At 38.3% G+C, this 25,340-nt stretch overlaps 1 protein-coding gene across 17 annotated transcripts in view; it reads right to left on the bottom strand.

The window, feature by feature from the left end:
• ICA1 (islet cell autoantigen 1) overlaps window positions 1-25,340 on the bottom strand; it is a 143,151-nt gene that overhangs the window by 28,166 nt on the left and 89,645 nt on the right. For 16 of the 17 annotated variants that reach the window (XR_011231798.1, XR_011231799.1, XM_069462575.1 and 13 more), the window contains 2 exons: window positions 12,406-12,531; window positions 11,343-11,441 (listed from right to left, as the gene is read on the bottom strand). The exons of the other annotated variant lie outside the window; for it this stretch is intronic. Coding sequence is in view for 14 of the 16 variants with exons in the window: in XM_069462575.1 (XP_069318676.1) it covers window positions 11,343-11,441; window positions 12,406-12,531 (225 nt within the window). In the remaining 2 variants the exon portion in view is untranslated. The remainder of the gene's footprint in view (window positions 1-11,342; window positions 11,442-12,405; window positions 12,532-25,340) is intronic. 17 annotated transcript variants of the gene reach the window in all.

The raw sequence follows: 25,340 nt of genomic DNA, 5'->3' as shown, positions 1-25,340 counted from the left end.
CTCAATAATCCCATGAGTCTTTTCAAAGCCCAGATCAATTACCACTATTTCCATATAGCTTCACCAAGCATGCCAAATTCAAGAAAATCCTTCCATACCCAAATTGCTTTTACAGTTTTATTTAGGATCTTATCTATCCTGTGTTATGTTTTTGTCTCAAAATTATTTTATAAATTAGAAAAATAATAGAACTACATGCAGAAAGTTTGGAAAATAAAAAAGTAAAAATTATTCATAATTCTATTTCTCTAAAATGATGAGTTCTTATTTTCATATATTTCCTTTCTGGTTTTTTTTAATACTCATATATAAAAAAATACTACTTATATAATTGGAATTATGTGTGTGTGCATATATATATTTATAGACAGATGTCCTCTTAACCAGTATAATTTATATATTTATTTCATAATCAAAAAAGTTTAGAGTGGACAATATAAAAAAGATTTTTTATATCTTAAACATTTAATATTAAATCATAATATATAAATGTGCATTAATTCATCAATATTCTAACGTAGGACCAAGGTCTTCTTTTTGAGTATATGTCCCCTGATTGGAGTTCTAAAGCATTTTCTTGCATAAAGCACATCCATAGAGCATTGCTATTATCTGTAATGACTCTACGTCTCTGGACATTTAGATTAGTTCATTCAGTCAACAAATAGTTTTTGAGTACCTAACTAGTGCCAGGTGCTGTTTTGGGTACTTGGATACACTGGCGAAAAAGACAGACAAAATTATTAGCTGGCAATGGGTCTAGGCAGATAATTAATACAGAAAGATAGCAAGCGATTGGGTCATTACTTCAGTTAGCAGGATGTCCTCTCTTGAAAGTGACATTTCAACTGAGAGCTAAATGACAAGGAGCCAGCCATGTGCAGCTCAGGGAGAAGAGGGGGCTCCGAGTCCAAGGCCTAAAGGTGGTAATAGCTTGGCTTGTTTGAAGCACAAAAAAATGCCACTGGGGCCGCAGTGTCTTTGGCAAGAGTACAAGTCTTATGAGACTGGGATAAAGAGGTCAGCAGGGGTCACACAGGGAGAACATTCCTTTACCCAGATTCATCAATATTTAACATTTTGCCCCATTTTGTTTCATTAAATTCTTTTGCTCTTTCTGCCTCTCTAATGCATGACAACTAAATGCAATACATAATCCTTGGCTGCAGCCTGGACTGGAAGAGAAAATGCTACAAAGGACAGTATTAGAACAAATGAGACCAATGGAATATGGACTATAGTCTAGGTGTTCATGATTTTTTGTATACCCCAAAGCATCTGGTAAAAGCTGGGCATGCCTCTGTGTGTGTGTGTGTGTGTGTGTGTGTGTGTATTTAGGAAATGTACAACCATGAAGAGTTCATCAGATATCAAGGACACACTCTTTTCAGTCGATCTGCCAATCAGAGCATTTTATTCTCTCTCTCTCTCTCTTTCTCTCTCACTCTGTCTCTCTCTCTCTCACACAGCCCCCCCCCCCACCCCCCCCTGCCTTCCAGCAGTTTTATTCCCCACAGAATGGTCCAATTCTGGTCAAAGTGAAACCAAGAGTATTTTCAGCCAAGGTTCTGATGGCTCCCAAGACTCACTTTTAAATTCTGTGACACTTGTCCAGGCTTCCTGGTTTGCTCGATTATCTTCTCATTGTGTTTCCTTTTTATCAATCAACGCTAGGCAGGACCAGGACATGTCTGCTCTCAGCCGGCCGTGTCTGGCTGCCACAGCACTTGCCTAAACCCCTGAGATGCCCTTGACAGCTCCACGGTTATCATCCCTTCTGTCTCCAGCCTGACCTCCCCTCATAACCACACTTGAGCAGCTCTGAGACAGTCCCTTTGTAATGTAAACCGCTCATTCCTTCTTTTCAACCCCTTCCCCTGTTGGCCCATTAGCAGGGACTCAATTGTTGGCTCCCTGTCACCACAATCACAGTTAAGTCACTATTGTGCCTCTCCAACAGAATGGCTGTAGTTCCAATTGCTATTTTAATTTATTATTAATAATTCCTGTGACAATTGCTCCTTTCTGCCATTACCATTGTCTCTATAACAATTTGTCTGTTGCAGCTCAAGAGAGGTGCTAAATATGTACTTGTTGGTTGATAAGTTAATGTACATAAGGTTAAACTGAAAAAACTAGAGCTCTTTAGCTAGGAAATGGAAGGGCTCAGGGGAGTAACATGAAAAGGTTTATAAAACCACAGGCAAAATTAACACTGAGCACGTGGGCTTGTTTATTATTAGAAGTCTGAACCAACGGGAATCTCGTGTGTACATGCGCACACACACACACCCCCCCCCCATTTAACTGAGACATAATTCACCCATTTTTAAAGTGCACAATTTACAGCATATAGCAGGTTCTTGAATAATGACATTTTGTTCAAAGTCGTTTCATTACAATGTTGATGAGGAAAAAAAAAATCGATTCCTGGCTGGGGCCACTGTCTGTATGGAGTTGGCACGTCCTCCCCATGTCTGCATGGTTTTTTTTCAGGTACTCTGGCTTCCTCTCACAGCCCCACGCTGCGCCTGTGAGGTGAACTGGCCCGCCTACACGGCCCGGTGTGAAGGAGTGTGGGTGTAGGGTGAGCACACCCTGCGCTGGGATGGTGTCCTGGCTGGGGTGGGCTCTTGCCCTGTGCCCTGAGCTGCCAGGAGAGGCACCAGCCTCCTGCGTCCCTCAACTGGAACAAGTAGGTTAGAAAATGAATGAATAAATAAATCCAAATTATCATAAAATAAAAATTTGTCAAGTATACGATAATCACACAGATGCATGACAACAAATGTGGCAGGAAAGCACTCTGTGAACTGGCCACATTTGTGACTGGTTTGGAATTGTGTGGTGAAAGGAGATGCTCCTTACAATTTTCACATTGCAAACCTTTATTCCTTGATTTAACCCACCATCATCATGAGGACAGCCATCATTCACGGACTCACCAAAAACTGGGTGAACAATGATCTTACTTGATTTTATTAATCTGTCTTAAACGTACGTATAGCTTAGATTCATTTCAATGGTTAATATTAGAGGTGTTTGGGGTCTTTATTTAGAATTTTGGTGATGTTGCTGTGACCAGAAATACGCTGTAGGAACTTATCTCTTGCTTATATCAGTTAGCCTATGGCAAATCAGTTTTGTTACACACTATTTTGCTTAGAGTTGAAGTTTCCAAGAACCTATCAATGACATTAGTGAGGATTAACTGTATTCACAGAGTTGTACAAGCATCATCACAATCCATTTTAGAACATTTTCAAGGGGCATCTCTTGAAGCAAGAAAGAATTTTAAGATCAAACTAAGCTAAATAACTCTTTTATGCAGTAAAGAAAAATCCAACACCACATATGGAACTTGTTTCTTAGGAAGGATGGTACACATGAAGACATAAAGAGGCTAAGGGGAATTTTGAAAGATAATGGAGGACAAATCATGTCCCCTTTTCCCTCCCCCAACATTAGTTCCTGGGCGTGACTGTCAGATCCAGGATATTTTAGAGATAAACGACTGACTACCCTCCCCAAGGTTTGATTAGAAGGCTCAACTGGGGTGGGGGGTAGAGGGGAATTCTTCAGATTATTTTGAAGTCTACAACTCAGCTGAAAATGCTGAACCCTACAGCATCCTTAAAAGTGTGTGTATGGGGGTGGGCGGGGACAGTATTTCAGTATTTTCTGTGTGACATAAACACCATCTCAGGCAAACTGAGTCTCAGAGGCCTGGCTGTGTGCAGATGAGGCAGCATCAGATGAACCATGTCCAATCACTGGCTGATGGAAGCCACATTTGAATGCATGTTCAGAAATGAAAACTCCAAAACATCCTGTTTTCTAAACCCCAAGCCCACTCAGTCCTTCATGAAAATTGCTCATGAAAATCACTGTATTATAGCACCATATAGCATCATACAAGACCAAAAGATTCTCTGTGGAGGAAAGAATGTTTTTAGACTAAGTAACCCTTTTCTATTAAGGCTGCACTAACATGCTAATAGTTTCCATCAATGCTTAAATGGTTTCAGGAAGCACACACACAATATATAAGATCAGCGTGACAGAGGAAATGCGCAGACCCAGCTTGCAAAAGTGTCTTAGAAAGGAAACAGCTTAATATAATAATGGGAGTTACTACTTCCTGTATTAGGGAAAATAAAAGCAACAGCAACATGCGTCTGAAGGAAAGCAAAACTACTCAGCAAACCTGATTTCATAGACACAAGGCCAGCAGCCAGTTCTAATAACCTAAATTTAATGTTTAACTCCGACAGCTGAGTAGTATCTTCTCTAATCTTTAATTATGACATTTAATTTTCATATGCCACTTTCCATTAATTACACTGTATGCATATGAAGGTGCCAAATAATTGTGTACAAAGGAAAATAAAAGTGCTCAAAATACTGGGGCATGTTTAAAACAATGCTGAACTCAGTTGGGCGTGTGTATGTTTGTGTTTGTATAATTAATAGCACATGAGAAATAAAAAGCAGACGCCACGATGATGTATACAAGCCACACAATTCATATGTCTGCTCTTGCCCCCACCATGCACTTACAAATTTAGAAAGACATTATACAAGAAGCACTATTCATCTAGGCCCAGAGATAATCTTGAATTGTACAGTAGAACAAAAAAAGTCAAAGAGTAAAATTAAAGAAAAATAATCACAATAATAAGCAAGATATATAATATCATTCTTTAAAATAAGATAGAAAATTGATGGTGGGCAGGCACCCTACTGTCCTGGAAAGAGATGGGACTTTGGAAATAGATCAAGTAGTGCTGTGACATGCACACTGTCTCCACTCCTCAGAGGGCCTCTGTTTTCCCACCAGAAAAATGGAGCTAAGCTGTGGGATTAACTGAGAGAATGCTTCTGCACGGCACCAAGCTCAGAGTAAGCCCTCAAAACTTGCTTTCTTATCAGTGACTTTTAAAGATCTAAAGGGAATTAGATGTCTTCAGTGCTCCTTCTGTGGTAGGTCCTACACTGCATGTTTTATACATCTCATTCAACCCTGGCAAACCCCCCCCCACACACTGTGCTCCTCATTTCCTGATATGAAAATGGAGATTCGGAGAGGGGAAGTGACCTGCTTCAGGCCATTCAACCACCAACGGGTAGAAGCAGTATTTGAATCCAGGTCTTAAAAATTCTACAACCAGTTAAGAAAGGGTATTAAATACCCAAGCCAAGAACATGGACCGAACCCCTCCCCGCTTCAATAAGAAGTGCCAAGGAGATCGAGAGGACTTCATGCCAAATTCTAAAAGAAGACTCATGCTCGTTTCCAGGTAGCTGAGGGACATGTAAATTATGCTTTTCGCCTACAAGAAAAAGTGTTATTTTTAATTCAAAGTTTACAACTGTATTTTTGAAAGGTGGCTCTCCTGCTTTCTCCCCCGACCCTGCCTCCCGGCCAGAAGCGCTGGCGAGCAGCGCACGGCAGGGCAGGAAAAGCATTAGCACCCCTGTCCCCAGATCTACCGCACACTGGGCAGGTGGCCTCGGCCAAATTACTAGACCTTTCTGAGTTTCAGTTTCCTCATTTGAAACATGGGCACAAGAGCAAGTATACCCAATGTGCCACGGTTATTCTGAGGGCTGACTAACCTATACTCATTGTCTATATGTCAGTGCCGAACCTATCAGGACTATTAACTATAACAGCCAAGCTTGGCACATTCGAGTCACATATACGTATGACACACTCTCCTAGACATTATTTCACCTCACCCTCAGCAGAGTGTCTGGCACGGAGTAACTGCCCACACAATGGTAATGTTTTTTCCTTTCCCCTCAAGGAGGAGTTAGGGAACGAGGGGGTGGGGGATGGAGAAGCACCCCGTTGTTTTGGAGAGGACCTGGGCCACCAGCTGCCCGGGAGAACCAACGCCAGTCACCACCAGGCGTGGATGAACAACGGACACGCCACACTCCACCCGTCCACCTCAGATTTCAGTGGTGGCCTTGGTCAGTCCCCCTGCTCCCTCTGCTCTCAGTGACCTGGATGCATCCCAATGTGCTGTTTCCAATGATCCGGCCCGGAGTGGCTGGGGAGAAAAATAGCTTTGCGAAATGCCGTGCAAAGTAATGACACTGAGAGAAAACTTGAAAGTCTGACAGGATAATCTGGACGCTCGCCACGCGTAATTGCCTTGTTGGGACTGGTAACTAAAATAGCATTGCAGGGATATTTACCCAATTTTCATAAAAACTATTATGGCTTTATTTTCAAAGCAAGTAACTACAGAGCCATGTGGCCTGTCAGAAAATGTTCAAGTGATTAACTGAGAAATGTGGAGGTGGGTAGAAGGCGGCTGCTAGGCATACAAATCTGAGAAAAACAAAATGTAGAAAAGGATGTTTTTCGAATTTTGAAAGCTAGAAGCATTTCGGTCTCCGGAATGATGTTCCATATGACAGTGCTCAGACCTACATCCCAAGAGAGAGAGGAGGAAACATTGGCACATCTGTTTCAACGGTTATTTTTGAACATGCTCACAGTTACGTTTTCAAATTCAGGTTTCCTTAGAGTTAGAATCTTGGCACAGAGCAAGAGCTAGTTGCAAAGCCAAACTGCAACTTTTAGAATTAGCCCGTTGCAGGGACAGGAAGCCCTCCTGGCTTTCTCGCTTGTGGGCCTGCTCGGCCCTTTTCTAACCCTGGTGGGAATTGTGCGAGCCCAGGCCAAGGTCGGCAGGGCTGAAAGACAGGTTTGGGAACGGAGCCGCCAGAATGTCTTCGGAAGCCAGGGAGGGAGTGGGCTGGGTTAGCCTCGGGCGAGGTCTGGCCAGACCTCCGATCCCACCACCATTCATGGCCTTGCCCGTGAAACTCACGCCAAACTAATAGTCTAGGATGGAAAGGGAGAGTGAGGAAGTAATTTGAGCTGGGTTACTGAACCTAGCAACCTCAACAAACCCTCCTGTAGTGATGCTCTGAATGTCTGTCTTCTGGATCCGCTACAGAACTCTTGCTGAGTCCATCCCCATCGCCAGCACTACGGCACTGCTGGAACCTCCACCGCAACCGGTATCCTCAACGCTGCCGGAACCATCTCGACCACCATCACGACCACCACCATTACCTCTCTGCCACCACCAGCCCCCCTTCCACTGCCACCACCATGCCGACCACCCTCACCACTCTCACCACCACCATCACACGGCTGGAACGCAGCAGAGCTAAATTTAAAACTGGCTCTAGAGCTTGTTCTTTCACACGCTTTGCTTTATCACATAACCAGAGAACATAACGAGGAAAGTCAAAAACCTGGCTTTCCCTCCCGAAACACTGGAGTGGGGCATGTCACAGGAATATACTTTGCTACCAGCCATTTTCCTTAAATACAGGCACTCTGATCTTGGAAATACCAATGCAGGAGGAGGTGCCTTCCCTCGACCTGTCCCGGGTGAGTGTGTCTGCTGCTGCAAAAGGCCCGATGCTCACTTCTCTAGAAGGACACGGACCCACCTGCCGCCAGCATGCCGGAGAGGGGAAAGGATCGCTGATACAAACACAATTTCAGATTTTCCAGGGAAAAGCCACTTGACTCCGGGAGGCTTTTTATTTTATTATTTTGGCTAATGCCTGTTCTGCATTTGGGGAGAAATGTGTAAGTAAGTGACCTCCTGGAAGGATGAAGCAAACACGACCACATCTGAGGGTTGGCAATTTAAGATGGGGTACTGCTTTCCTAACAAGACAGAATTTTACTTAGTTTAAAAAAAATGCCTTGAACTCTTAGTCTAAATTACTTTTTGTAAAAAAGTGACCATGTTTTCAAGATCTGGCTAGTAACATTCCATTCCTATCCCCACGACTTGGTAATTTCTAATATATGAAAGACATGCCCAGATGATTTGGAATCAATATAAAATTAACACATTAATGATAATTCATGCAAAATATATATGGTTAGTAATAAATGTTTGCTGTTTGAAAATACAAGATCCAAGAATTGCTTCTCTCATTGGAAACCACTTAGAAGATAGTCTCTCTGCTTTAAATTTGAGCTGTTACAATTACTAGATTAAACATTTTTTTGTAATATTAAATTTCAAGGCTAAATTTCCCATAAAGTTAAAATGCTTCAAAAATCTACTTATTCTAATAAAATTAAAATGGTGAAGGAATATGTCAATAAACGTAGAATCAACATAATCATATTAGGCCTGGGTAAAAAAGCAATAGCTGTTGTCACATAAGATATTCACAAAATGTCACAATAGTCACTTGGACATTTTTCCAGTTGTATGAAGTAAAGATTCAATTCATCTTTATAATAAAATTATTTTGTAAAAGAACTATGACTTATTTCTTAGAGAAAGGTTCATTAAAAGTAAAACTGTGAACTTCTGGGGGTACGAGTTCTATCCCTGTTATTCTACAGCAGAAGACTCTTCCCTCTAAACAGGATGCACCAAGTGTTTAACACATTATCATCCTTCATCAAGCATAAAACTAACAGTCAGGAAATACAGCTGCAATGGCACAATTACCAACACACTCAGAATACACCCTAAAGCAAAGAAAACAAATGGCTTGCTTTTCATTAACAGAGTTTGGCAACCCTCTCCAAAGACAATGTTTTCTTTCCAGTCAGACTCCCAAAAGGCATTTGAGGGGCTATTTGCTTAGGTAAACCCAGAGAACAAATTAATTGTGAAAATATTTATTTAAATTTCAAAATATCCATCATCAATATACGGTGCCATTCAGAAGAAAATGATGTACATTAAAAGATGAGTTGGTAAAACAAAAATCTAATAAATACAGTACATGTATTTAAAAAAATATTGGTGCAAGAGGGTTGAGCAGTCCATTAATATCCTCATATTTGACCATGATACATAAGGTGTTAATGGTTTTCATTTTGTTTTATAGCATACAATATGATAATGTGATGTACTTATATCTACGTAATAATGAGCTGTGTAATAACAGGATTCTATTATATCAGATTGGAGTCCACATAAAGAAAATAATTAGCGATTAGCTTGAGATTCTAATAAAACAACATGTCATTGTTGAAAGCCTAGATGAATGGCATTCTTGAGAGGTAATAAAAGTACAGTTTATTTGGTTGGGTTCTGGACGTTTATTCCCAATGTATTACTACAACATCATTATACCTTAACAGATGCATCACTCCTACTAACATTATATTACAATTAAACCAGGGACTATGACTTAAACCATAATTTAAGGAAGGCTCTGAGGATATAAATGGCAATGGAGAGTTGTGTTATATCCTGAACCACGGCCATCAAACTTTCACTACATTCTCTGCCCAGAAATCCTCTAACATAATCAGCTTGATCCTCTCTGCAGGATAAATATCATGGCAAAAATTAAGGAGCCATATTTTCCTCAGCACAGGAGGCCAGGGATACACATATGGGTTCTTCCATGCTGTGGCACAACATCAATTTCATGAATTCACATTGTACTTTACATGCAATTAACTCAAACCTGAAGCTCTTCTGAATTGTATTGGGGGTAGGTGTCATTTCACCTGCCACCTGGCTGATTTATGTTATGTACAGTTGTCTTGCAAAAGACAGATAATCTTTCAAACTATTTATAAAACAAAACCTGAGGCACACTCATGCTCTAAAATCTAAAAGCCTCTGTCTTATCAAAGAGTTATCCATGGCATTTTACTCAGGCCTGCATACGAATCATGAATAGTGTGAGTTATAATTGAAACCAATCTGCTTGGTTGGGACGGCTGCTTCCTAAGGTGCTGAAAACAGCATTAAATCACCGAGAAGAAATGCAGCCTCTACCAACAACAGCAGTATTACCAGTGCGACAGGGCCCAGGGCTGCCTGTGTTTAAAATGTTTGGCTGGACAAAGGAGAACACATAAGAAATAAAAGATCCCTCCCCTCAAATGCTTATAGTTGACAGGAAAACTGTACATATTCCGAATGCGTTCACCACGCAGCATGTCAGTAAGCGCCAATGAGTGGGCAAGTGACCAGCTGGGAGGGGATTATGAGGAACAAACTCCATGGCCAGGAGTCCTGTCTGGAGTCAGATCAGGTGTATCGCAAGGTGAGTGCTCTCCTGGGCTCCTCTAAGGACCTTCAATTTAAGGGTCATTGTCTTAAAGCATTTCTGTCTTAGCCCTTTTGTAGACGCAGTAACATTATAAACACCTCAAAATGAAAAAAAAAGCATTTTAAGGCAAAAAAAAAAGATTTTTAATGTTTTGACAAGAAAGGTGGTGATGAGACACTTACAAATTGCTTGAAAAATTAGAAGCAAGGCAATTTCAAGATGAGCTTCAGTTAGTTTGTACCTGGTCTTTTTCTTTCAAAGATGTGACCTAGCAACAAAGCACCCACTGTTCTCTCACCATTCTTAAAATGCTTTGGGAACCCAAATCACTTCCTATCTTAATATGCATTCATCCCCCCGTAACCATTACAGAGAAAAATAATTCCATACTCAGTTTCAACACTGAGAATCGGACACTGTGCTTTTTTCTTCCTTCTGAGTTGAAAAATCATGGAGCTTAATGTTGCTTTTTCAATTAGAAAATATTATTGTAGTCTTCTGGAGAAATCTAATTCTATGTTGGATAATAGTCTCAGAATAAAATGATATTTTTCAGAAGTAAGGCAGAAAGGGAAGACACCTCCTCAAGGTAGTATATTTGAATTTAACAATTAATATTAACTGAGTATATGGGACTTGTACAATCTTTTCTTTAGCAATGTCAACAACTACATTTAGTTATTTATTATTCATTCATTCATTCATTCATTGAGACAGAGTCTCACTCTGTTGCCTGCGGTATCATTATAGTTCACTGAGACCTCAAACTCCTGGGCTCAAGCGATCCTCTTACCTCAGTTTCCTGAGTAGCTGGGACTACAGGCATGTGCCAGGATGCCCAGCTAATTTTTCTATTTTTAGTAGAGATGGGGTGTCACTCTTACTCAGACTGGTCTTGAACTTCTGACCTCAAGCAATCTTCCCACCTCAGCCTCCTAGAGTGCTAGGATTATAGGTGTGAGCCGCCACGCCCAACCTCAAACAAGTATTTTAAAAGAGCAGGACCAATCATTAGGCCCAAGTTCACTGCAATTCATCTCCCAGTCGCATGAATCCCAAGGTTCAGTTTGTGCTTTTGGATTGCAGTGGATTATATCATCGTATTGAATGCTGACACAGTAAAAAAGACCCCGCCAGGAGCATAGTTCTCTCTCTGGTATTGTGAGTCTTGGAATAATGATGCTTGCTGGCATGGACTTTGCTTGTGATATAAACAAAACTTTACTTTTCATAAGATTTTCTAGCAGTCTCTCTAGCTTTCATACCTTTAAGGTAGTGAATTCATAAGGCTGATAACCTCTGAAGCTCTCATGGATGGCTGCCATTGTGTGAGAAGTTTTCTCCCAAAAATGAAGCAGAGTAGTCTGTAAAGAAAGACAGTAAAGCCATTAATGTTCTGAATATCCAGTTCTGGTCACGCGAGCCCCTGGGAAGCGTGACCATCTGTAGCTTTCAACATCTTCTAAAATACGATTCCAATCATCTCCTACATTTCCCATTCACACCCTGTATTTCAGCTAAGCTAAATGCTTCTGGTTTCCCCAAACACTACCTCCTGGGCCTTATGCTTCTCCCACTACCTGAGACTTCCTCCTCTCCAGTCTCTTTGTCTCATCTGATCCACCCTCCACAATCCAGGGCTAATCATTAACAATCTATTTTTGTGATCCCTCAATTGATTTGATTTTTCCCTCTTCAAACTCTCATTGGCTTTCTTAGAAATAATTTCACTTAGCACACCCTGTTCTGTCCTAGGGGTATAGAAAATATAGTCAGACTTTACTATCTCCAACTTCCTTCCTAATCTTTGAGGACAGGGAACCTGTTCTTATTCAATTTTATATTCCCATCCCACCCTTAGTTGGTGCTGATGGTCACGGTGCTATCCTGAAGGAATGCAGAGGCTATCAGGGAGACAAAAAATAGTGCCTCGACAACCTGATGAGGGAAGTCTGCCATGAGACATGTAGAACCAATGCTAAGGGAGTTCAGAGGAGGCTTATTGAAGGACATGACAATTGGTCTGCTACATCAAAAAGAGTGGAAGTTGTAAAAGCACAGATGGAGAAGAAAGATGCTCTAGGTAAAAGGAATGCCCTAAGTAAATGCAGGGAAGTGGGAAATTACATTGTTATGTACAGGGAATAGCTACTATTTGGTTTGATTAAACCATAGGACCCTAGAAGGCAGAGATGTGGTAAGTAAATTATGAAAAAAAGCACTCAGAACTTCATAGTGCTCAAACCGTACTTTTAGCACAAACACAATTTTTATGACATCTAAAACTCATGCCATTTTTGGTTCATCATACAAATGTCATTTTGTTACCTGGTATGTTGCTAGCATATGAGATAAGAGATTGCATCTGCTTGCTCCAAGAAGATCCACTTTTTGACACACATCCATCTTCAATTTATCAAAGTTTTTTTTTGCAAGGCGTACTTGTGATTGTACCTGTGAAAGTAAAGGGCAATCTCTGAATCACTCAAACTCTGCAAGTAGTTAAAATTTGCAGGTGAGAAGAGATCAATAGTGGGTCTTTTCTCTTTCATATACGAAAACATTTTTGAAAATTTCAGGCACATGAGAAGATTGTACAACATCCATTCTCTACCTCCAAAGGACCTAAACGAAGAGTACTGCACATTGTGGTTTTACAGCAGGCTTACCATCTTAATTATATTTTTCTTAGTCTAATGTTATAATTCCTTTCTTCTTAAGGCATTCACAAACTGCCCATAGTTGGGAGAAGTTTGAGGATATGCAGGGTGGCAAATGAATAACCTTTATTCCACTGTTTTCCTATAGTCCTTGGAAGCTGAGTTCCTGTGTACTCTTTACTCAGCTTCCCCTAATGTTGACATATTACATAGCAACGTACGTTTGTTAAAACAAAGAAACTTACGTTAATACACTCCTATTTAATAACCTATAGACTTTACTTTCCACCAGTTTTCCCACTAATTTCCTTTTTCTGATTCAGGATCCAATCTAAGATCTCATAGGAGGGGATTTTGACACAGCCTAAAAAAAGTATCCCCACTGATAAACTTTCAACCTTTTACCATTGAGTAATATATACTAACAATCCTCCATCCATCCTGAACCATGCAGTAATCTAGGGATGGAGAGAAGGTCAGGGAAAGATTCAGAAATGTCTATTCTATGCATTATTTAATAAGAAAACAGAAAGTTTTAAAATTTGATACAGCTGCATTAAAAATTGTAAAGTCAAAATTTTCCCTTTCTCCAATCTAAAATGTCACCACACCATATTTTGGCCAGGGAGAAGCAACCAATTTTTTTTAAAAAACACTTTATCGATGTATGATTAACACATAAGAAGCTACATATTTAATGTATCCAACCTGATGAGCTCAAATATTAATTTATCTCAGGTAATGGACAAAGTTGTAGATATCCTAGGTCGGTTATCGAGAGCTGGAAGTAACACTGATTTATTATCCATAAGCTCCTTCATCCTAGGGTACCAGGAGGGCGTGGACAATGTCTACCTTGTTCACCAGTTCATTACTTGGCAACCAAGTACTGAATATGTATTTGTTGAATGAATAAAGAAAATTTTCCTGCCATTTCAAAAGGTAAGGTACTTGAATACATTTAAAGTATAACCTTTAAAAGTAGTTTAAGAAGCAATGATTTTATTTTCTAATAAAAATAAATATGTAGATTATTTGATATGAACTACATTAATTTTTTACCACTAATTATACTAACATATTCACAACATATAAAATTATAGGGCATTATATTTAATAGAAAATCTAATAATTGATACAATTTATTTATCATGTGCCAGCATTATTCTATTTTGGCTGCTGTCATCACTGTGTCTTACTGATGAGGGTTGGGAGAATTCATCAGGCCAAGTAACTTGTGGGCAGGGCTGGCATTCTAAATTAGCCTGCCTCCCAAGCAACTTACACTACTCACTGGCAAATCAAGAAGCTCAAAATTACAATTCTACCCAGAAACACAAGTTTTCCCTATAGAAGCCTATGGTATTGGAAAATAAGGAGGCAGTACATTTAACACCACACTGATAGAACTAATACCCTGTATGAACAGAATCTTGTGTTTATAGCTGTACAAAAAAATTCTTAAGAATTCCTCTGTATTCTTGTTCTACAGAGCTTGGAAGATTAAAGAATAGTAGCCAACCAGTTGCTCTCAAACTGACCATACCATGAGCTAGACCATTCTTCACTGTACAGAAAACAGCCCATAGTTTAAGTTACCTGGGAGCTCTGACTAAAACAGAGTCTAGGATGAGTTAAGTGTTGGTGATTTTCTGCCTTCCTTTGAGAAGACTAGGGAGAGAGAAAAATGAAAACCTGAGTTCTGAAGAGGGGACCTGAGGGAGCTGGAAGGAAGATGTCTGGCAGCTGAAATCCTCACTGCAGGTCCCCCTGTTGGTCACCAGTTGCCTGGGCCAGGAAGGCCTCCTCAACTGGGATCCTGAAAGATACCTGTCCTCAGCCATTTCCTCTAAAGGGGAAGGAAATACATGTGGGGTGAGAGCTTTCACATGCGCATTGATTCAACACATATTTACTGAGCAGTTATTATGGGTCAGAACCAGTGCTAGGAACTCGGGTGTCTGTTAAGACACATAAGAGGTAATCACTAAATATTTATGAAAGAATGTCCAGGAGCATAAGGACCCCCTAACCTTTTAGAGAGGACATACAAGTTAGCAAACATATTATTAATATACTGGGGAAAGTATAACAATAGAACTAAGATTGAGGAACAGAAATAGCATAGACAAGAAAAGGATTAATGCTGTCAGTGGGGTAGGATGGGGGTGGGTTGTAGGATGATGGCATTGAGCCCCAACTGATGGCCTCCCTGTATCCCCACACTCTGCCCTGTAACTTTGTAGTGTCCTTCTGCTCTTACTTTGGGCTTGGCCATGTGACTTCCTTTGGTCAATGGAATATTAACAAATATACTGAAACTGGAAGCTTGAAAAAAAATGCTAGCATGTTTCCACTTTTGCTCTGGCTTCTCTGACACGGCCATGAGGATATGCCCAGGCTGGCCAGCTGGAGGGGTATGAGAAACGTGCACTCAAGAGACATGAGGAGAGACCAGTTGTCCCAACAGATCAATCTTTGGCCAGAAACACGTAAGTGAGCCTACGAAGACCAGAATGGCCCTGCTGACCCATAGCCTTGTGAGCAATAAGAAATGCTCATTGTTTAAAGTCGTTGAGTGTTATGGTTGCTTATTTCACAGCATTATTGTGGCCAGAGATTGTTGATCTGAACTGTACGGAAATAACGAAGGCTTCTGAGAAAAGGTAGGTCTTAAAGCATTACTAGGAGGTACAAAGCAAATATGAATATAAAGTGCCCATAAGATTGGTATACTGATATGGAGCTTCTACATTTTCTAATGAAATACAAATTAATTTTGGGGGGGCTGTGAATTTTGCTTTTTCTTTTACAGTAATCTAAACAGTTACTCATAGATACTCTTACATCCTAGGAGAAAACTTATTTCATTTGCTTATAACACAAAACTCATGAGTTAATATAGTTTGAAATATGCCCTAATTTAATTTTGTTTGAATTCTGCAAGGTAATTTTAGAAAACTAGAAGACAACTCAACACTTGACCCAGTGAGTTCTGAAAGGCCATATGCTTTGTGTGTCAACAATGATTATTAAAATACTTAATGCACTGCTGAGTTTCCAAATGCTGACCCCTTTCCCTGCCAAACAAGGAGGATGCTACACTGTTGGGCATTTTGAATACAGTAAATCTCATTTAATATTTTGTGCTCCATGTCTGCTCTAGAAAACGCATTTCCAGCCTGCAGCCTGAAGACAAAACACCAAGGAGACAGCCAAGCACAGGCCACCATCAAGAGTCTAATTTCCTATGCCTCCAGATGCACTTAAGTGAAAAATGTTTTGATTATTATTCCTCTCAATCCCCGATAAATTATATTCAATTACATAAATATCTTCAGGAGCTCCTGTGGTTTTCAAGGCCCTTTAAAAATTTTTCACTCAAATAAATGTACCCTTTGTTTATTTCTGAGTTGTATTTCTGTTACCCCCATCCCTCCTCTTATTCTCCAAGCTTTAGGAAATGACCGTGTATATTAGACCCTCTTTAGTCTGGGTCCTGTCTTCCTCAGGCCACAGAAATTCAATTTACCAGAGAAAGCAGCAATGTCTTGACTGCCAAAACTTTAGGGCACTTTTCTGTACTTATTCCTCTTAACCTGAAATTCTAACTTTTAGTCCCAACTAGAACTACACGTGGTGAAGCCAAAGCTATTCATCCTTTCAGTTCAGTCCATCCAGCAGAAAGCTCTTCATATCACTCTACAACCAAATCATCTGAGAGTAGTTTTACATTTTTTCTAAGTGTTTTATTCCCTTTAAGAACAAAATAAAACAAGGCAACCATTATATTCTTAATTTTATAACTTCTTCCAGGAGATAGCTCTGCTCCCTGGATGCATTCATTCAGCAAGTGTTTACTGAGTATCTTCCATGTGCTGCTAGCAGTGAGCACAAATCATATAGTAAGTTGGGTGTTTAGCTTTATAAGAAACTGCCAAACCCTTTTCCAAAGTAACTATATCATTTTGCATTCCCACCAGCAATAAGTTCTATTTGTTCCATATCCTCATTAACACTTGGCATTTTCAGTCTTTTAAATTGTAGTCATTCTAGTGGATTTGTAGTCAATGTAATTGTGATTTTAATTTGCATTTTTCTAATGACTAATGATACTGAACTTCTTTTCATGTCTTATTTGCCACATATATTCTTAGTAATGTGTCTATTCAAATCTTTTGCCTATTTTAAAAAGTGGGTTTGTCTTTTTATTACTGAATTTTAAGAGTTCTTTATATGTTCTGAATAAAAATCCATTATCAGACTAAATTTGAAAACATTTTCTTTAAGTCTGAACTTGCCTTTCATTTTCTTAATAGTGCCTTTCAAAAAAAAGTTTTTAATTTTGATTAGGTTTGATTTACCAAGTTTTTCTTTTATGTTTGTGTTTTTTTTGTGCCTTAACAAACTTTTCTCTAATCCAAGGTCACAGAGATTTTTTTCCTGTGCTTTTTCTTCTAGATATTTAATATTTTTAGCTATTACATTTAGATCTATGATCTACTTCAAGTTCATATTTGCATATGGGGTGAGGTAGGGATGCAGGTTCATTTTGTTTTTCCTGCATATGGATACCCAAGTGTCCCAGCACCATTTGTTGAAAAACTATCCAATCACCATTATATTACTTTGGCACTTTTGGCAATAATCAATGAGCCTTGTATGTATAGGTCCATTTTTGGACTTTCTATTCTATTATTTTGATCTATATGTCTAAGCTTATACCAATACCACACTGTCTTGATTATAATCACTTCATCATAAGTCTTGAAGTAAGGTAGTGTACATCCTATTTTGTTCTTTTTTGAAATTGGTTTGGCTATTCCAGGTGCATCACTTTTCCATACATATCTTAGAATTAGCTTATCAATTTCTACAAAAAAGCCTTTGGGATGTTATTAGGATTGCACTGAATCTACAGATTTATTGGAAAGAATTGACATCTTAACAATATCTTCTGACCCATGAGCATGGTATATCTCTCCATGTACTGGGTTTTTAAATTCTCTTGGCACTTTTTTTCAGATCTCAGTGCACGAGTCTTGCACATATTTTGTTAAATTTATTGGTAAAGATTTCATATTTTGATGCTTTTGTGATAATTTTTAAAAAGTTCAATTGCTAATTGTTCATTATTAGAAATACAATTAATTTTTGTAACCTGATCTTGTATCCTGTGACCTTGCTAAATTTGATGGTTAGTTTTAACAGGTCTTTTGGAGAGTCCTTAGAATTTTCTATTTATGTATATAGATTTATAGATAAATCTATATACATGTATCACGTTATCTAAGACTAAAGACAGCTTTATTTATTCTTTTTCAATTTGTAATTCTGTTATTTATTTTTCTTGCCTTATTGTACTGGCTATGATAATGTTGATTAGAAGTTGATGTGAACAAACATACTTATTTTGTTCCTGATCTTAGAGGGGAAGCATTCAGTCTTTCATGATTAAGTATGATATCAGCTGTAGATTTTTCACATATGCCCACCATCAGATTGAGGATGTTCCCTTCTATTACAATTTGCTGAAAATTTTTATCAGGAATGGATGTTGGATTTTATCAAATGCTTTTTCTGGATTGATTGTGATGATTATATGATTTGTTGTTTTTGGTCTCTTCATACAGCAAATAACATTGACTGACTTTAAATTGATCTCCCTTCCTTGGATGAACTACACTTAGTCAAGGTATACTACCCTTTTTATATATTGCTTGATCCTATTTGTTAATATTTTTTAACAGCTTTGTTAACATTTTTAACAGCTTTATTGAGATACAGTTCAAATACCATAACATTCACCTATTTAAAGTATACAATTCAATGGTTTTTGTATACTCCCAGAGTTGTGCAATGATTACCAAATTAACTTGAGAACATTTTCATCAGCCCAAAAAGAAATTCCATGCCCATCTCCTTTTGCTAATATTTTGATAAATTTTTCTTGTCTATCTTCATGAAGGATATTAGTCTGTACCTTTCTTGTTGTGAAATGTCTTTTTCTGGTTTTGCTATCAGGATAATGCTGACCTAATAAAATGAACTGAGAAGTGTTCACTCCTCTTCTATTTTAGGAGGAGTTTGTGTAGAATTGATATTTCTTCCATAAATATTTGGCACATTTCACCACTGACGCCATATAGAACTAGAATTTCCTTGTGGAAAAGTTTTCAACTACAAATATGATATATTAATATAATAGACATAAGACTACCAGGTTATTTATTTCTATTTAAATGAGCTTTGGTAGTTTGTCTTTCAAGGAATTTGTCCATTTTACTGGAATTATCAAATTTGTTGGCTTAAAGTTATTAATAATATTTATTATCCTTTTAATGTTTTTAGTGTCTGTAGTAATGTCCTCTTTAATTCTTGATATTGATAATTTATATCTTCTTTGTCTTGTTCCTGATCAATCTGACTAGAGGTTATCAATTTTATTGATATTTTGAAAGGACCAGGTTTTGATTTTATTGATTATCTCTATATTTTTTTTGTTTATGATTTCATTTGCTTCTGCTCTTAATTATTTCCTTCCTTCTGCTTGCTTAGGTTTAATTTATTCTTTTCTTTCTAGTTTCTTGAGATAAGAGTTTGATTTGAGAACTTCCTTATTTTCTGATACAAACATTTAATGATATAAATTTCCCTTTAAACACTGCTTTAGCTGCATTCCACAAATTTTGATATGTTATATTTTCATTTTAATTATTTCAAAATGTATTCCAATTTCCCTTGTGATATCTTCTTTGACCCATGAGTTATTTGGATGAATATTGTTTAATTTCCTATTATTCAGGGGAAATTTTAGATATATATTTGTTATTGATTTCTAGTTTAACTCTTTTGTAGCTACATACTTTGCATGATTTTTTAAAAAAATTTATTCAGACCTGTTTTATAAATATAAATATGATTTATTGTGGTGAATGTATCATGTGTACTTAAAAAGAATGTACATTCTGATGTTGGATGGGGCATTCTGTAAATGTCAATTAGTCAAGACAGCTAGCCAGTCTTTATATCCTTATTGATTTCTGTATACTTTTCCTGTAAATTACTGAAAGAAGAATGTTGAAATCTCTAACTATTATTATAGATTTGTCTATTTTTTCTATAAGTTCTTGTTTTATGTATTTTGACATTATTGGTTATATACAAAATTAGGATTGTTATATCCTTTTCATGAACTGATCCTTTTATCATTAAGAAATATCCCTCCTTATTTCTGGTAATAGTCTTTGTTCTGAAGTCTATTGTTGTCTGATATTTAATATAGCTACTTCAGATTTCTTTCCATTAGGATTTGCAGGCTATATATTAAGCTATCCTTTTGCTTTTAACCCATCTGTGTCTTTACATTTGAGGTGTGTACTATGGACAGCATAGAGCTGGATCTTGCTTTTTTTAAAATCTAATCTCTAACTCACCTTTCTCCTTTTCTATCTAAAGAGATTACGATGAGACAAAATTTAACAAGAGAAATAGGGTTAGTCTGGTGTTAGATTTAAAATAAACACATCTGCGTCAGAACAATCATGTTTTTTCTAAGTTGCTTACAAACCATCTATAAGTAATCAGTTTTAGATTTGGTTAAGAATCATAGTGTAATTTAATATACTGAATTTTAAAGTTTTTAAAATTCTCTTTTAAAAATAGGATAATATTTGCTTGTTATGCTATTTCTGTAATAGCATCTCTGATTTCTCAAAGCTCACTGGCAGTATTTCTGTGCTTGCATACATGAGTTCTTTCTCAAACATAATTCTTCTAAGTCTGGTGACTAAATGTATTTAAATGTAACTAGTATACATTAGTTCCTTTCATAGATTGAACTTTAACCTTTGCTTAAGATCTCCTTTTGATTGTTTCCAGTTTATATACCACTTTCGTTAATGGAGATGAAAGTAAAATAGGATATCAGTAGCTTTGCTTTCTTTGCTTTCATTATTAAGATTAAATTATATAAAAGTGTATTTTCTAGCTCTGTCCACTGTAAGGGTCTACAAATAATGACTAACTCAGAAGCAATGAGCACCCCTAGCACCCAGATCATGGCCTCTAACTATCATGCCCCTCATCAGAGCTCTGCGACAAAACTGCTAATTCCAGGGCTAGGCAGGAAATATATAAGATAATTCTAAAATATCTTGTTGTACCAGAAAGCAAGGAAGACTACTCCCGAGGCCATGTCAAAAGACTGAGGAGTCAACCTGAGGAGGCTCCCACTACTCAACAATGAGACAATTTGAGCATCAATGACATTAATGTCAGCAACAATTAAAATACATCAAATATATTCAAATCTGTGAGTTCATAATGACACTTAAAAGAAAGCAAATGAACAAATAAACAGAAAACTAAAAAAAAAAAAAAAAAAATCATTGAACACCTACAGAAAATGCCAGTCAACCAATTCAATATTTTTACAAGGAACCAAAAACATTTATCCTCCCTTTCCTATCAAACTATATCTGTACTTTAGGATGATGTGATAGTTGATGAGGGAAAGTTATTCATTATTAAAGCATTTGAACTAATAAATGAAGAAGGAAATAAAATACATTAAACCATCTGTTCCCAGGTACTACTTCCCACTCACAACAGTTTTGTTGATAGTAGAATGTTTCATAAACCTTGGGTCATTTCAGGTTTTAGCTTTCCTGATACCATACTTAGTTCTTTTTTTTTTTTTTTTTTTTTTATCTTGTTATGGGGGATACAGAATTGCAGGTTACATATGTTGCTCCTGTACCGCCTTTCCCCCCAAGTCAGAGCTCCAGGCGTGTCTGTTCCCCAGGTCGTGCGCATTGCACCCATCATGAGGTATATATCATACTTAGTTCTTAATTCTCTTCTTCTCTCTCTCTCTTCCAAGAAATATTATTGAGCACCTAAAATTCTAGGTGCTGGAGATAAACAGGGAGTAAAGCAAAGTCTCTGCTTTCATGATGTTGTATTCTAGGGTTGAGGCTGGACAATAAACAACAAAAGTCTGTTAGATGGTGGAAATAAAGCAGTGTAAGAGAGATATGAGTGCAGGGTTTGGGAGGGGTTGTAGAAGATTCTGTTTTATATGGAGTAGTCTTGGAAAGGCCTCCTGAGAAGGTGGTAATTGTAGCAGAGACCTGGAGGAAGTGAGGAAGCAAATGATACAGATATCAGGCCAGAGAGGGCTCAGAACAGAAAGAATGGTGAGTACAAAAGCCCTGAGGCTGGAGTATGCTTGGCTTTTCCTAGGGTGTAGTCATTCGCTTTAATTATGTGCTTCTCTCCCTACGTGTTTTACATGCCTTATTAAAGTGTAAGTTTATCAACAAATGGATAACATGATTCTCTTACTCTAACTCCATGGGTGATTTAAGAAACTCTGAACTTTGAAAATAAACATATTACAATATGAATAGTTGTAGTAATATGTATCCATAGAAAACTCATTTATATACACATTTATTCTGTTGTATAATGAATCTAGTTCTTTGGAAATGAATATTTAAATGTGCATATAAAGTCTGCCCCCCACATTATAGTGTGGGAATTTCCCCCCAAGATGGCAAGAAACAAAATGAGACAACTCATATTCTAGAGCTCAGGAAACAAATGAACACATCCACTCTCAGCAGCAACACTCCAGCACCGCACAGAAGAGAATTACACCTAAATACTGGAGAAAGATACTGAAGAATATGAGCGAGAAGAAAAAGTCATTTTATCAAAAAGACACTGGCACTAGAATGTTTATTACAGCACAATTCACAGTTGCAAAAATGTGGAATCAACTGAAGTGCCCATCAATTCATGAGTGGATTAATAAAATATGGCATATGTATACCATGGAGTACTACTCAGCCTTAAAAAGGAATTAATACCTTTTGCAATAACCTGGATGGAAATTAGGAATGGAACATCCATTTCTAAGTTAAGTATTACAAGAATGGAAAAACAAACACCACATGTACTCACTATTAAATTGGAACTAACTGATCAGCACTCATGTGCACAGATGGAAATAAAACTCAATGAAAATCATGCAGGTGGGAGGAAGGTGGGGGGAAGGGGTGAAATCATACCTAACGGGTACAATGTACACTACCTGAGTGATGGGCACACTTATAACTTTGATTCAAGCAGCACAAAAGCAATCCATGTAACCAAAACATTAGTACCCCCCTAATAATCTGGAATAAAATAAAATTAAAACACCAAAAAAAAAAAAAAAAAAGAACAAGAGTGAGAGAGACTTTAGAACAAAGCCAGAGAGAGATGCATGTTCCACTGATATGAGGAAGCAGAGGGATGGGGGGTGATTAAAGGTGGCTTTGGAGACAGCACTTCCGGTCTGCAAGACAAAAGAAAGGACCAACTCATGGGCTTCTCAGGTTCAGCACTTCCGTGGGGCAGAGTGAGAGACTGAAAGGCATACTGGGGACACAGGGCGGGGCACAGAATGGGCCGGCCAAGGTGATTCTCAACCTACCTCAGTGGGGGAGGGGGGAGGTGGATTTGAGGGAGGGGGAAGTTGAAGTCAATAAACAAAGAAGCAAAAGGAGAGGAAAAAGAGGGAAGAATCTGTATATGTTTAATGCTGTGGCTATGATGGTTCAAAAAGAGTATTTTGCCAAAAACAAGGAAAATGTGGTTGTCATTTTACTTCATTTCCTCCTAAACACGAATTTTGAACTTTAACAATTCAGTAATAATAAATGAGCAGTGAAGATGTTAGGTTTTCCAGCTAGATCGCTGTTGAATTTATAGGAGAGTAAATTGAATCTTTCACCCAGCGTCCCCTTCACATGCATGAAAACTGTTCATTCCAGACAAGGGTTTTATATCTACCTATGTCATCTGAACAGGCACACACACAGCTGACACAATCTCAACTCATGTATAAGAACATGGCAGGTAACCTTCATTCACAAGTACATTTTCAGATATGAATGCAAAAACCACCCAATTTCTTCCCTACTCTGCTCTTTAGAAGTTCACAAAACAAAAAACAAGTAGCACGGGTTCAAAAGTCACCTAGGAGAACTGAGCACACCAACAATGCCTCTGGGTAGTTTTCTAGGAATGTATAAAATATTGTTCTGGATCAAAACCATAACAAAATAATGATCTCAACGATGGTTCAGGAGAAGCAGGGGCCCACAGCACAATCCTCTCTTGTGAGTTTCCAGGGAAGAGAGCTGTGATTCGTTGTTTAGTTCCTTGATTGTTTGTTCTGGGGGGTTTAGGGGAGAAAAAGGAACACTCACAGAGGATCTCGCATTTCACAACTGTTTCATCCTGAAACTCTCCTCATTTTATACTGGAGAAAACTGAGGTACAAAATAATGTGCCCAAAACCAAACAGCCAGTGAGTAGGAGCACCAGGACCTGGGTTGGATGTTGTCTCCTCTTGAATGAAACACAAACTCTGCACCCAGCCCCTGCCTGCCTTCCTTTGGCCCGTGGGTTGAAAACATGCTCCGGGCATACTGCCTACCATTCTCCAGCTACATCAGGCCAACCCTATCTCCACCCTTCTGCACATTTCCTCTGCCTGGAAGGCCCTCCCTCTTCTTGTCCCCATGGTAACTCTTACTTACCTTTTAAGTTTCTGCTCAAAGGTTTGCTCCTCTGAGAACCTTTTCCTGTAATGCTCCACAGCAGAGTTAGCAGCTTCTTCCTCTCTGCAGTCAGTGCACTTTGCAAACACCTTTATGATGCAAAACTATGGTGAACCACTGCCTGCTCCCCTGTGTGCCCAGCTACCCTCCAGACTATAAGCTGCATGACCCTCAATTTTGTAAAGCTAGGGCTACGTGCCTCCAGAGCAGCAGGTGTGCATAACATTGAATGCGTGAAGAGAGGATACTGGAGTGAGAGAATAAATCGCTCCTCAGGCCTTGCTTCCTCCACTACATAACACTGCTCTTCAAAAGTGCACAACAGGCTGAGTTACCGATCAGACTTCCTCGGACACCATCCCACTTCCTCCATCACTACTGCCACCATTTACCAATTAGACGTTATACACACACGTACATATTCTCATCTGATTCTCACCACACGTCTACAGCACAATTGTGTTATTATATTTCTCTTTTGCAAAGAAGGAAACTTGGTTTTACAGCCATTAGGGACTCGACTGATGGAGCCAGGATGTGAAAGTCCACGCTCATTTCACTGAACCATTTACCTTATCAATTGTACCAAATCTTAGACCAGCGAGATTAACTGTATATCACCCAAAATGGGGATGTCAGCACTTTATCTATTAATACTACTCTTTATCCTTATCACTTGGTCAACTCATTACATGAAAATATTCTAAATCATTAAAAGTTTGTGATTCTGGCTTCTTGTTTTAAAATACAAACTATTACTCGCTGTGTAATTACATCCACTAACGTAGGATTAAAGAGTAAAAGGTCTTCTATCTTCAAGCCCATGGCGAGTTGAAATAAACAGTTAAAACTATTCACCACCATGCAGTTTATAGTAAGAGGATACATTTCAGATTAATTTAGCCAGCTATAACACTGTCCCAACATTCTTAATGTTTGCTCAGCTGTTGAATTTTTTTTTTTTTTTTTGTTTTCTGTTTTTAACTTA

Source organism: Eulemur rufifrons, chromosome 29 (assembly GCF_041146395.1).
Source record: "Eulemur rufifrons isolate Redbay chromosome 29, OSU_ERuf_1, whole genome shotgun sequence".
Taxonomy (NCBI): Eukaryota; Metazoa; Chordata; class Mammalia; order Primates; family Lemuridae; genus Eulemur; species Eulemur rufifrons.
The sequence above is the reverse complement of the archived record's forward strand: the minus strand, read 5'-3'. Positions and strand labels throughout refer to the sequence as shown.